At 38.7% G+C, this 13,064-nt stretch overlaps 1 protein-coding gene across 3 annotated transcripts in view; it reads right to left on the bottom strand.

Moving 5' to 3' along the window:
• The window catches only part of SCAF8 (SR-related CTD associated factor 8), a 113,596-nt gene that overhangs the window by 63,732 nt on the left and 36,800 nt on the right, over positions 1-13,064 (bottom strand). For all 3 annotated transcript variants that reach the window (XM_061624199.1, XM_061624198.1, XM_061624200.1), the window contains exons 10-16: positions 9,133-9,264; positions 8,598-8,710; positions 8,264-8,457; positions 3,990-4,090; positions 2,631-2,744; positions 1,461-1,617; positions 627-757 (exon numbers count right to left, since the gene is read on the bottom strand). In XM_061624199.1, coding sequence (XP_061480183.1) covers positions 627-757; positions 1,461-1,617; positions 2,631-2,744; positions 3,990-4,090; positions 8,264-8,457; positions 8,598-8,710; positions 9,133-9,264 — 942 coding nt within the window. The remainder of the gene's footprint in view (positions 1-626; positions 758-1,460; positions 1,618-2,630; positions 2,745-3,989; positions 4,091-8,263; positions 8,458-8,597; positions 8,711-9,132; positions 9,265-13,064) is intronic.

Below are 13,064 nucleotides of genomic sequence, written 5' to 3'. Positions count from 1 at the left end.
GCTAAAAGTTAATTATGATTTATAATGGAAGATGGGGGATGGAATGCCCACTGTTTCTATTAGGGGGACTTACCCTACTGTCATCCCCTGCCTCCTGGTGTCAGGTCTCTTCCCCCTGCTGCCAGGGATCACCCTTTGCTAGGCTGGCCACATCACTGATCCTTTATTAGCTGGGTGCTCTCCTGGGCACTGGACCTGCAACCTGCCTGTTTTAGCAGATTTCCCCTTCCTCCTCCAGTTGGGACCCCTCCGGCTTAGTGGACCGTAGCAGCCCTCCAGGGACACCTTGCTTTATGGCCCTTACAACAGAAGTGGCTATTCTTCACTTTCTTCTTGTCACATGGTGTGGGGGATGAGGGGCCTTCTCCTACAAATTGCAAAAGGTCAGAAACCTTCAGAATAGTCTCTATTAAAAGAAAAAGCAAAACTGTCTGGCTTCGCAGACTACACAAGCTCAGCTTTTGTGCTAGAAGGCAGCAATAATCCAGGAGAGTGAGGTCACAATTTCAGATACCGGAAAACATCAAACCCTGCCTTTGGACATAGTACACATAATCTATTCCATTTCTGACTGCCTTTCCTAACTGGGTGAGAAAAGCACAGACAGAGTCAAGTGCAATACTCACCTGTAACATAGTGACAGATTGTGTGTAAGTTTCGGTTTGTGTTGTGACAGCTGTGGTCTTGTCAACAGTTGTAGTCTGGGTTGTTTGCACAGACTCTTTTGCAGTCTCTGTGCTTCTTGCAGTTTCCCATTCTAAAGAAAAGAAACAGGATAACAAGATTTTATTATGTTCCATTTTAAAAAGGAAAGTAAGCATTTTCAGAGTAGAAAACTAAACCTTTGCAATGACTGGCAAATGAAATGTGCTCAGAACAACTGGTCAGTTACAAAACCTTTGCACAGAAAGACATGAACTACTGAGCTTGAATCTGCAGTGCAACAATCAACAATTTGTGCCTAATAGTATTACAAACTGTTATAACTAAAAGGTTAATTGAGAACCGTTACCTAGAGCTGTTTCACCATCCCTACAAGATGGTGAAACTTTGCAGCACAGATTTGCAGCACAGTCCTACTCATGTTTACTCAAACGTAAATCCCAGTAGGCTCTATGGGACTGACTCAGTAGTGAATGGGTTTAGGATTGCATGCCTACTCATAAGTAAGTCCTACTGAGTTCAATCGTAGCTACTTTCAGGTAAATGTGTGTAAGACTGCAATCTTAGTATGGCAATCATCCAAGTACAAAATGGAAATTTTCTAAAGACTTTAGTAACTAGGAACTCAGGATTCAGTCTGACTGCCAACAGCCAGCCTACCTCTTAATTAAACAGAACACCTGTCATTATCATTCTGATGGACATATTTAGTATCTTGGAAACACATTTTTCTGAAACAAAAGATGAAAAGTGAAAATAAACTTCTAATTACAAGGCATTTTATAAACCATTCTTACCACTATTTACTGTTTCCTGGTCAATCATGCCTCCTTCTGCAAAGCCATCTAAATCATCCAATTTAACTTTTTCCCAAGGTATATATGAAACTCCAAGATCTGCATCCCAAAATTGTTTGTATTCGGTTTTCACCCCTTTATTTAAAGCCCATGCAATCTGAAAACAGAATATAATTCAGTGGTATTGGAATAAATTACAACCAGCATCTCTACCAGGCTTTTGGTCCACTTTCAAACATACTAACAAATAGTTGAATTACCATACTACATTCTCACGATGGAAGAACTCACTGTCCAAAATCTTTGCAAGATATCAAAACTAAAAGTAATTCTTTCATCATCATGTAATTATTTTCCCCTTTTGGGAGTTATACTTTCTATAACTTCACTGAGGTATCAAAGTTATTTAGTCCACACGTAATTCTTTGATCCTTCTCTTTATGAAAACTGTGATGTGCTCGCCTGAAATTCTTCCGCGATACCAATCCCCTACTCCACATATGACACCCTAATACAGATACTGGGTTGTATCCAACGTAGCATTAAGTCATGGTCAGACAGCCAGTGTGGTGTAGCAGTTAGTGTTGGATTAGGACCTGGGAGACCATCGTTCAAATCCTGACTCAGCCATGAAGCTTGCTGGGTGACCTTTGGCCAGTCATAGTCTGTCAGCCTAACCTACCTCACAGGGTTTTTATGAGGATAAAATGGTGAGAGAGGAGAGCAATGTATGCCACTTTGACCTCCTTGGAGGAAAGGTAGGATATAAATAAAATAAAATAAAATCCTGTATGCACAAAAATTTCCATTTGTGCAATGGGACATACCTCCTCTCCTCCCCTGGTGCACTCCATGAATTTGTTCTAGGTGTTTTCCCCAACCCTCTGGAGCACATTTGGGAAGGGCGCAGGGGGCACATGATGGTAGGAGAGGGGGGAAGTCCCACCACACAAGCGGAAATCCTTGCACTGACGGGACACATTAGTTGAATAACAACTATTGTTGCCACCAGCCATAAAGGCATATTAATGTATATTTTCTTTTTTTAGTATTCTCATGTTCCTTGTCTGTTTTACAAAACGTCCCCATCTAATCACTGCCTTGACAAGAAAATTATTCTACAGAATTATTGAAAAATTCCTAAAATAGATACCAGTAATGAAGAGGTACCTTAATAATTTTAGATCCAATCTTGTAGGATCCTGAGCTTAGCTTCTGAAGAGCACGATAAGCATCTTGTCTGTGAACCATACAGACATATGCACAACCTCTGGGAGGGATCATCTATAAGGAAGAACCAAATAAGGTTAAAGTGAATACTAGTGGCTGGGATTGCCTTTTAAAAATGTGTTTTTAAATTTGTATATTTTTAAAAATGTTTTTAATTGTTGTAAACTGCCCAGAGAGCTTCAGCTATGGGGTGGTATACAAATGCAATCAATCAATCAGAGTATCCAATGCAAGTGGATGGTGTCATCCTCTGAACAGTGCTGTCACTGCTGCTTACTGGGATTGGAAGGGGCTGTGCAGGTGCACCAGTAAAAGTCTCTAGCACTCTTGTCACTGTGTCCATGCAGTTCCAACCTCACTGCTGACCTGCCCTGGTAAGCATTAGTAACATCAGTGTCAGGAGGATGATTTTGCAGTTCTGCTCCAGCTGAAAGTCAGAGTACCCCTCCCCAATTTATGTCAATTTCTCATCCTTCTGCATCCTCCAGCCATTCTGGAGGACCACCCTGATTTTCAGGAGTGATGTAGGAAGAATGGAGAGACAGGCAAGCCTTGATGTGTGAGCAGAACTTCACTTACATTTCTCTGGGTCCAAACTGATACGATACCTCTATGTACTAGCCCTTATTTTTAACTAAACGGTATATAGCAGTTCAAACAAAGTTATGTTATTTTTGACCTTTATTCAGACTGGGGGGAAAATCACACTGGCCATCTATGGGGTATATCTATACCCCAATGAGATTTCTAATGGAAGGGTGGGGTAACTTTCTCCCCCAGAGACCATTTTTCCTGTGTTGCGGCACAAGCCCCTTCCTCATGAATACTGAGTAAACACAATTTGCCCCCAGGACTTTTTGCTGGGGTATATTTAGACCCCAGTGGTTTTGTGTTTCCAGACAGAAAACAGGAAAATGGAACTGATTAAAATTTGGGGATGCTGTGCAGGTGACAGTTTGTGGCAATATCCTAGAAGGATAACCCTGTAGGTCCACTCATGTGTAAATTACAAAATAAAAGTGTGCCTGAGGCAGAAAATTGCCCCTGGAGCTTTTTGCTGGGGTATATTTGGACCTCAGATGTTTGGGGGTTTTTTGTTTCCAGAAGGAAAATAGTAAGTGGTAACTCGCTGAAATTTGGGGATGTTGTACAAGTTAAAATTCGTGACAATATCCAAGAAGGACATTCCTGTAAGTCTACTTATGTGTAACTTACACAACAAAAAGTGCCCCTGGGGTCCAAATGTACCACAGAAGTCTGCATGTATGCTACAAAGCACAGGGTGATAATTTCACTTACATTTATAGATTCTATTTGTCCAAATTCTTCAAATAAATTGGTTAAATCTTGTTGTGTGGCTTTCTTGTCCACCTGACCAACCCAAAGTGTAGTACTGCAGACTGTAAAGACAAATATTGCATAAATCAAATAAGAGTTTGTTGTACAGACTCACTTACAGTAGGGCCCCGCTTTACGGCGCTTCGATTTACAGTGATTCGCTAATACAGCGGTCTCAATTAGACGCAAGCCCCACTCATACGGCACTTGTTCCGCTTTTACTGCGGTTTTCGGGCACTGCACGCCATTCTATTCAATGAGTTCCACTTTACAGCGGGGGTCCAGAATGTAACCCGCCGTATGAGTGGGGCCCTACTGTATATTGGAAACGTTTACCCTGGCTTTGGCCACAGGCAAGCTAAAACAGGTTGTGACCTTGCACAGGATATGTAATGTACCAAAGCAATCAATAAAATTGTTTAATTTAGGCATAGAAGTCTAATCATAACTGACACCTCCACTGAGGAACAACCGGCATGATCCTGAGACATGGACTGCTAGAATTTTGAATATAATGTGGAAAGGTTATATTACATGTAAATAGGAAATTTTTGATGCAAAATAAGCAAAAGAAGAAACACAGATATGTGCTGCAGATCAGGTTACCATGGTAAGTACTGTAGATGCAGATTAACAAAGCCATGAGTTTCTACTAAAAGCATATAAAGTATTGGGTTGTATTCAACTAAGTCCTTCTTAGAGTAGATACATGAAAATTAATGAACCTAAGTTAGTCATGTCTGCTTCCTGACTCCTAACCAAGCAGAGCAGAGGAAGCTGCCTCAGCTGGTCTACAAGTGAGCCAGCTCTCAGAGAGTGAGCAAAAAGGGAGAGCTAACAGGAGTTTGACAGTTGAATTTGGCGGGGGAGGTCAAGAGGAGGCTCCTAACAAAAACTTTTCTTGTAGCGCACATCACATACTAGTGGGACTCTCCTAACCTTCAAGGAGGACAGGACAAAGCACAGGGCATATAAATATAAACAAAAAGGTAATAGAGACAATGGACAGAAAGGACACTCCAGTTGTAGTGACCTGCAAAGTGTGTGCGATGTTTGTTTTCTTGCCTGAGAACAACATGGTATACACATGCAACAAGTGCAAGCTGGTTGCACTGCTGGAAGAAAAAGTGAGAGGCCTGGAGCGATGAGAGGCCACACTCAAGGATATAAGAAAAGATGACGAGTGCTTAGACAGAACACTGGGACAACAACAACAACAACAACAACAAAGAGAAGTACAGGAGGGGGAAGAACAATAGCAAGTTGAAGCAGAAGAGGAGAGTGTTGAGAAGAAAAACAAAGTGGAGGAAACTGTGGAAAAGGGTGACAGGAGCAGAACTAGAAGATGCTCTACTCCGGTGGAACTATGGAACCGTTTTCAGGTACTTGAAGATGAGACAGGAGGACAGTTGGAGCGTTAACTCTTTCCTGGCTCAAGCACTAGCAGAGGAAGACAGTACCCACTTGGGGGTGTCATGGTGCCCACTGGAGAAACTCCCTACCGCATGGGATTGAAACTCAAGTATGCCAAGATGACCCATTGGACTCTCCTGGTACGCTATCTCTGTGGAGGATGGATTAGAGATGTGACTGAAAGGTTGCAGCACTCATAAAGTCCACTGACACATATCCCTTTCTTCTCATCCCTGTGGGGGAAAAATGATACTTCCAAGTGGAGCTACAAAGAAATCACATCAGATTTTGACGCTCTGGGAAAGAAACTCCCTGGGAAGGAAGACTTTGGGGGCACAGAGTTTTCTCATTCATCCTTCCAGTACTTAGAAGAGGAGCAGAAAAGGAAAGAAAAATACTCCAGGTGAACGACTGGCTATGAAGGTGGTGCCAATGTGAAAGATTTGGATTCTGGGACCACGGGCTACACTTCCTAGAAGACGGACTGCTGGAAAGTGATGGGTGGCACCTCACGAGGCCTGGGAAGAATGCGTTAACCATATGTTAAAAAAAATATCCTTGCACAGAAATACAGGAGGATGAGCTTGGTAGTTCCATCAAGAGTATCTGGATTAAAATTAATGGGGCAAGGAATAAAAGGAACATGGTGGTTGGAGTCTACTACCAATCACCCAATCAAGAAGAAGATGAGGATGAAACTTTTTAAAAGCATATTGTCAATGTTTCACAGAGGCATGTAGTAGAAATGGAGGGCCTCAATTACCCCAATATCTGTTGGGATACAAATTCTGCCAAACATGGCTCTTCCAAGAAATTCCTGACTTATGTTGCTGATAACTTTCTCCTATAAAAACTGGAAGAAGGAACTAGAAGATCAGCCATCCTTGACTTGATTCTAACCAACAGAGATTACTGTCTTAGAGGATGAAGTCACAGTTATGGTAACTCTGGGGGAAAGTGGCCATGTTATACTTGAGTTCTTAATTTTAAAGGAAGCAAAAGCTGAGAATAGCCATATGCGCACCCTGGACTTCAGGAAAGTCAATTTTAATAAAGTCAGGACAATTATAAGTAAGAGCCCATAGCAAGGACCCTAATGAGAAAAGGAGTCCAAGAAGAGTGCGAGTTTCCAAAAAAGGAAATTCCAAAGACACAATTGCAAATAATTCCAATAAGGAAAAAAGGTGGAAGACAGCAGAAGAAGCCAATGTGGCTTCACAAAAAGCTCAGAGATGACATGAAAACAAAAAAGGATACATATAGGAAATAGAAGGAAGGCCAGGCCACAAAGGAAGAGTACAGACAGGTAGCATGGAATTGCAGGGATGGTATCAGGAAGGCAAAAGCTAAGAAGGAGCTGAAGTTAGCAAGGGATGTTAAAAGCAACAAAAAAGCTTTCTTCGGGTACTTCCATAGTAAAAGACAGAGAAAAGAAATGGGTATTCAGCTACTCATTGAGGATGGCAAAATGCTAACAGATGACAAAGAAAAGGCAGAAGTGGTCAATTCCTACTTTGGCTCAGTCTTCTCCCAAAAGAGGGTTTATGACCCTCCTGGCAAACATGAAGTACAAGTTGAAGGGGCATGCTTCCAGCTTGCAATTGATGGACAAATGGTCAAACAACACCTAATTTCTTTGAACAAGTTCAAATCTCCAGGACCCAATGAACTGCATCCTAGAGTAATGAAGGAACTGGCTAAAGAACTGCCTGAACCTCTGTCTATCATCTTTGCGAGGTATCTCCTTTCTGGGATGAGAATGGCTAGGTGAAATGCTTATTTGGGAATGTTATTTATTGAGAAAATACATAGTCTGCATTGCAATATAACAGTTCAACGTGGGAAACAGTAGTATTGGAAACAGTGATAGAACAATCTTTTTTAAAAAAGTATGTTGGGAAAAGCATATTCACAATATAGCATTGAGTAAAAGCAAATAAATAATAATAATAATAATAATAATAATAATAATAATAATAATAATAATAATAATAATAATAATAATAATAAATTTAATTTATGTGTCGCCTATCTGGCCAGTGGCCACTCTAGGCGATGTACATACAATAAATATGGCAGAATACAATATAAAAATACAGTGAAATATATAAATTATAAGAGCAAACAATACATAATAGTATTGTAAATGATAAAATATTTGTCTAAATAAACATCTTTGAAGCTTACTCAAAAAGGTTAAACTCCCAAATCAGACAGACTTCAAAAGACAATTGATTCTACAACTTAGGGACTGCAGTCAAAAAAGTGTTCTCTGCAGCGACCATCAATTTGATAGAAGTTGGAAATATCTGCACTAGATCTTTAAAAGGTAAAGAACAACACACTGAATTTAGCCCAGACAAGAACTACTTCAGTCCTCCCTCCCCTTCCTCACCACTTTGTATAAATTCAGCAAGACCTGAGTTAGCAGACAAAATAGAAACCTGTCAGAAGGCAGGTGCAATACCAGAAGTCAGACTAGACGATGGAGAGAATTACACTGCACATTAACCAGTTTAGTCTTGACTTCTGCACATTCCTGCCTTCGGACACTAGGTAATGTGACCAGCTACCTGATGGCATCCTAGCTGGGGAAGACAATTCTCCAATTTAAGGAAGTATCAGTCCCACAAATTCAATGAAGGAGAATGGAAGCACAGAAAATCTTAACACCAGAATCAGTATGTACTGCAAATGAACTAGTTAACACTACATCAAAAGTTCCAAGAAACCAGCTCAACCTCCAGTTTAATTTGAAAGAATAACAAATGAAATAATAGTTTGTTCTTAGAAATTTTAAACTGCAAGGAGATGAAACTTACCACTTAGTGTTTTGGATCGTATAGGAGGTAACCCTTTTTTCTGTCGTTCTTTTTCCCTCTCTCTAGCTCTTCTTTCACTTGAGTAGGACCTTGAAGACTTCCTCTTTCTTTCTCTTGATCTAGAGCGTGAACGCTTTCTATGTTTACGCTTTCGAGAGCCAGATCGTGATCTGGACCTTCTTTTTCTTGGAGACCTGTAAAACAATCAGTTCAATACTGCTAACAGGAAAACTCCCACACATTTGTAAGAAAAATATATAACTCATTCTGGTTTTTAAACATTAGGACAATTTTTTTAAAAAAAAGAAAATTATATTAGGAAAATTTCAAAAACCTTGAACGAGATCTTGAACGTGTTCTTGATCTTGAAGGAACTGCTGATTTCTTTTCCTCTTGCTCAAATACTTCCTGTTCTATAACTTCTTGGCCTTCATCTATTTCCATGTCCTGAATAGACAAGAAATTAGGTGCTCACACGAAAGTACAGGAAAACATGTTCAGTGCAATCTAGTAAGAGCACTCTATATACACAAAATGGTTTTCTTATACAGATCTTATTTCTCATTTTGGTCCTACACACAGAAAAGGGTGATGTGGGGAAATCCCCACACTCAGACTCTGAGAGTATACAGGTAATGCTCCACCCCAAGAGGTTAGTAGGGTTTTCAAAACTGAAGTCAACCATCTGTTCAGTGACTACAGGAGAATCCTTGGGCCCAGTAACATATTCATAGCACGTTGCTGCCCATTAAGATCCTGATGGAGGCCACTGTATTGTCTTATTATTTACAGGCTTGATATTATTGATTGAGTTAACTGTAACACAGAGTTCACACTTCACACATTTAAATAGAAATAGTGAAGTTCACCTGCTGCTGAACATCCATTGAATTGTCAAGATTAGTTTCCACTTCTAAAAATTGCTGGTGGCTACTGTCTTGTGAAGGTGATGCGGAATGCTCAGAACCAAAATTTCCTTCTTGTGTTTCCTCAGGGCTTGCCTGCAAAATAAGAATATGTTACGTTAATCTTTTGTTCTTCTTTTTACTTGAAACTGTACATATGTGCAATAGCACAACTGGGCATAAAATTGTATAATCACTGGAATATTTGGAATATTTTTTACAGTTTTAATAGACCATACTGCTTTTAAATAGAAAAACACATTTGGGAGCCCTGGGAGGGTCACAAAAATATGGCATCACAAAAACACAACATGAGACCCTCGTTTGTAAAAAGAATTACGAAATTAAAAACATTTATTTAAAACACTGGACAAATTTGGGGGCCTTGAGGGGCCACAAAAAGCCTTTTGCATTCAATGAGATATTATGGGAGCAGTGAGTAAAAACTAATTTTTTTATTTTATTAATTTACCATGGGGGGCAGTTTGGGGAGCCCACAAAAAAACTTTTGGTATCATAGCAGGGGACCCATAGGAGTAGTGAATTTTATTTTTAAATGAAATATGTGGGGGGAAGGGGGGCTGTATGCAGCTAATGGGGTAGCCACCCATACTCTCAAGAAATGCAACTGAAAAACCTCAATGAACTTGATAGTATTAAAAGCTTTAGATACCATTATATAATCAAAGAGTCATGTATTTTTTATCTAGAAGAACAGCTACTTCGCCCAAGTATAAAGCTGACTATACACTGACTTCCGGGAAGGGTGACTTCGCTTGTGCCTGCTTTTGGGACGGGCTCCCGCCTCAAAAGAAGCTTATTCAGATATAAATCAGTCAGAACATTTTTTTTTTGACTGATGAAATTTCTCCCGGGCAGGGAGAAACGTAGAGATCAACCTCAAAAGCCTGTTTTTGTTGGGAGGACTGGATTTCATTAATTTATGAGATAAGGTCCAGCCAACAATGCCGGACGGACTTCCTAACAAGCTCTATCTGCTTAAGTGATACGTTTATCTTTTCTTTAAAGAGAGAACGGACTAACAGGCAAGCACCCTTCTTTCTATTATTTTTTTTACTTGGTTTAAATTGTTGCAGCAAAAGGAGATTTGTCAGATTGATCGGCTTTGGACAACTTCTGGGTGAGATATAGCTCTTCTCTGTTATTCACGAAATTAACAGCTTATCTCTGTTTCTGTCGCAAAAAGCTGTCCTGGAAGTGCATTCTAAAGATAATAAACAGAAGAGGGATTTCTATTCCTGATTTCTATTCCGAGGAATATTATATTGTCTGGGACTATTCTCTTTTTGGTCTATTTTATTTTGACGAATCTGCTTCTTCACGACGCCACTAACTGTTTTGATGCTGGGAACTAAATTTGTTTTGCATTCTTGAACATAGAGAGATAAGGCAGGTTGCTCTGTTTATACTGTGATGTCATCAAGCCTGGAATATTAACCCAATTGTTGCTGAAATAAGAAGTGGTTCTTCTTTATTTTTGTTTTGCTTTGTTTTCGTGGTTTTAAAAATGGCAATCAAGAAAGTGGCTGAGAATCTGGAAGTAATTATGTTTCAGAAAATAATGGATGAGATTGAGATAACGAAACAAACCCTGCGACAGGGTAGTAAGGAGCTGAAAATTGAACTGAGCAAAATGACGCAGGAGCTTAAAGAATTAGGGGATCCTGTGAGAGAGGAGAATGAGATCAGAGATGAGAAAAGAAAAAATAAAGGGAAGATACAAGTCCTGGAGATTGGAACAAATGTGGAATTGGAAAAAGATCTGGAGTTTATGGATTTTAGAAATAAAATCTACTGTTTGGAATTTAACGTTATCTCTGAAGAAATTAATGAAGATATTAGAGATAAAGTTATCAATGGCTTGGATAATCTTCTGGACTGGAATGATGTGATGGAGCTTGATATAGAGAAAATCTATGGAATTAACTGCAGCCATGTGACAATGGAAAAACTCTTAAGAGATGAGCCAGTGCATTTTGTAAAAAAGAAGAACACAGATATGACTTTACAACAGTATTTCAGCAACTTATTCAGAATGGATGGCAAGAAAATATTTGGGATAGAGGAAATTCCCATCAGACTCTTATTATATGACTATGGCTACAACAGCAAGATTATTATGGAATACTGATAATGGAAGATTGGACACTGAAATTACTGGACTTAACAGGACTATTGAAGATGGAAGATGGAACTAATAGGGATAATGGAATAATGGCTATTGAAATTATTGGACCTAACAGATTCTGATGAGATGGATTAATCGAAATGTTTATTTGGACTATGGTTATGACAATAAGATTATTATAATTATTAACGAGATGGATTAATTGACATGTTTATTTGGAGAAAAATTGATAGATATATTTCTTAAAGAATTGAAACCTCTCTTTGACTTTTTGTGGAAAGAATAAAGTAATGTTTATGAGATTTGATGATTAATTAAGATAACTACTGGAGGAAAGTGATTTTATAATATGATTTAAGAGACAGGATTGTTATATATTGTAGACCTATAACTGATTTGATATGTGACAAATGGGAAGTCAACATTTTATTTTTTTTTGTTTAATCATTTTTGTTTTGTTTTGTTTTTTGTCTTTGAATGTTTTATGATTTTGTTTTCTATGTTTTATGAAAATTTGAATAAAAATTATTGTAAAAAAAAAAAGCTGACTATACACTTTGGGAATTCAGTAAATTCACTCAGAATGCATTTTATTGCTTTTTTCTCCCTTGTAAACCTATACATTTTAAAATAAGTTCATCAAGGTTCAATGACTAGCACTTAAGGAATATATTACAGATGTGGCACACTTCAGTTCTGTATTTCAAGACAGCCTACTGGATACATACTTGAGAGAACTCAAGTTCAAATAGGTAACAGATTATTATCATTAAGTCTTGTAGGTTTAACTTAGGGCTGCAAAGTTCTGCATTTTAAGCAAGCATTACACTGAAAAGGCTGTTACACAGGAAAAGTTAAACTTTTGAGCCTCCCAAAGTATGATTGCATCAAATGCCGCTCAGAGCCTTGATTCAGAAATTTAGCTAAATAGCTAGATTTTAAAGTTATTTTAATCTATATTAAAAGGGTGCTAAGCAACAATGTTTGGTGACATCTAAAGGCAAATCTCCTCAATTTTCTTCTGAAGAAGGGCATTTTTAAAATTAAACCAGTGTTGAAGAATATCAATATGGGTACATTAAACTAATTCTTAACATTACTACCCTGATCTGCTGTATCTGATTTTCAGTTCATTCATCTCAAACTTTATCAGTGTTATTTCACTGACTTTACAGACCCTATATTTTATTTTGGTGACTAGCTATATATAACTATTATCTAACAGTTACTTTCGCAGTGCTTCCACTATCAGAATCTTTTCTTTACAACATGTATCTTTTCCTATTCTCCCTATTCAGATATTCTTTGTACAAGCTCCTTTTGTACCACTACACAAAACTACAAAGTAGACTTGCTATACTCCAAATTCATACAGCTATGAAGGCAAGTTACATACTATTAATGTGGTTTTTTTTGGGGGGGGCGCGGCGGGAGAGATTATGCCAAGGACAATTCACTCTTGCACCAGAAAAACTGTATCAAAATTCTGTATCAAAGTAACTGAAAGCCTGTTATCGGCTTACAGCAACAAAGTTTTTATTTGCAAAATTATTTATTAAAGCTGGATTTCATGGGGCACTTTTGTGAAATTGTGGTTGTGGCAAAAAGCCTTCTTCCCCTTCAGTGATTGCTTTGAAATGAGTCAAAAATGGTTTGTCTATTCAGAGTGAGGACAGTGCTTTCTGAATTGACTTAATTTGCCCTCAGCATGTTGTCAAACAGACAAATCCGACTGACTGCAAAGAAC

This window comes from Rhineura floridana, chromosome 4 (assembly GCF_030035675.1).
Source record: "Rhineura floridana isolate rRhiFlo1 chromosome 4, rRhiFlo1.hap2, whole genome shotgun sequence".
In the NCBI taxonomy this organism is placed as follows: Eukaryota; Metazoa; Chordata; class Lepidosauria; order Squamata; family Rhineuridae; genus Rhineura; species Rhineura floridana.
This window is presented reverse-complemented; position numbering and strand designations above follow the sequence as displayed.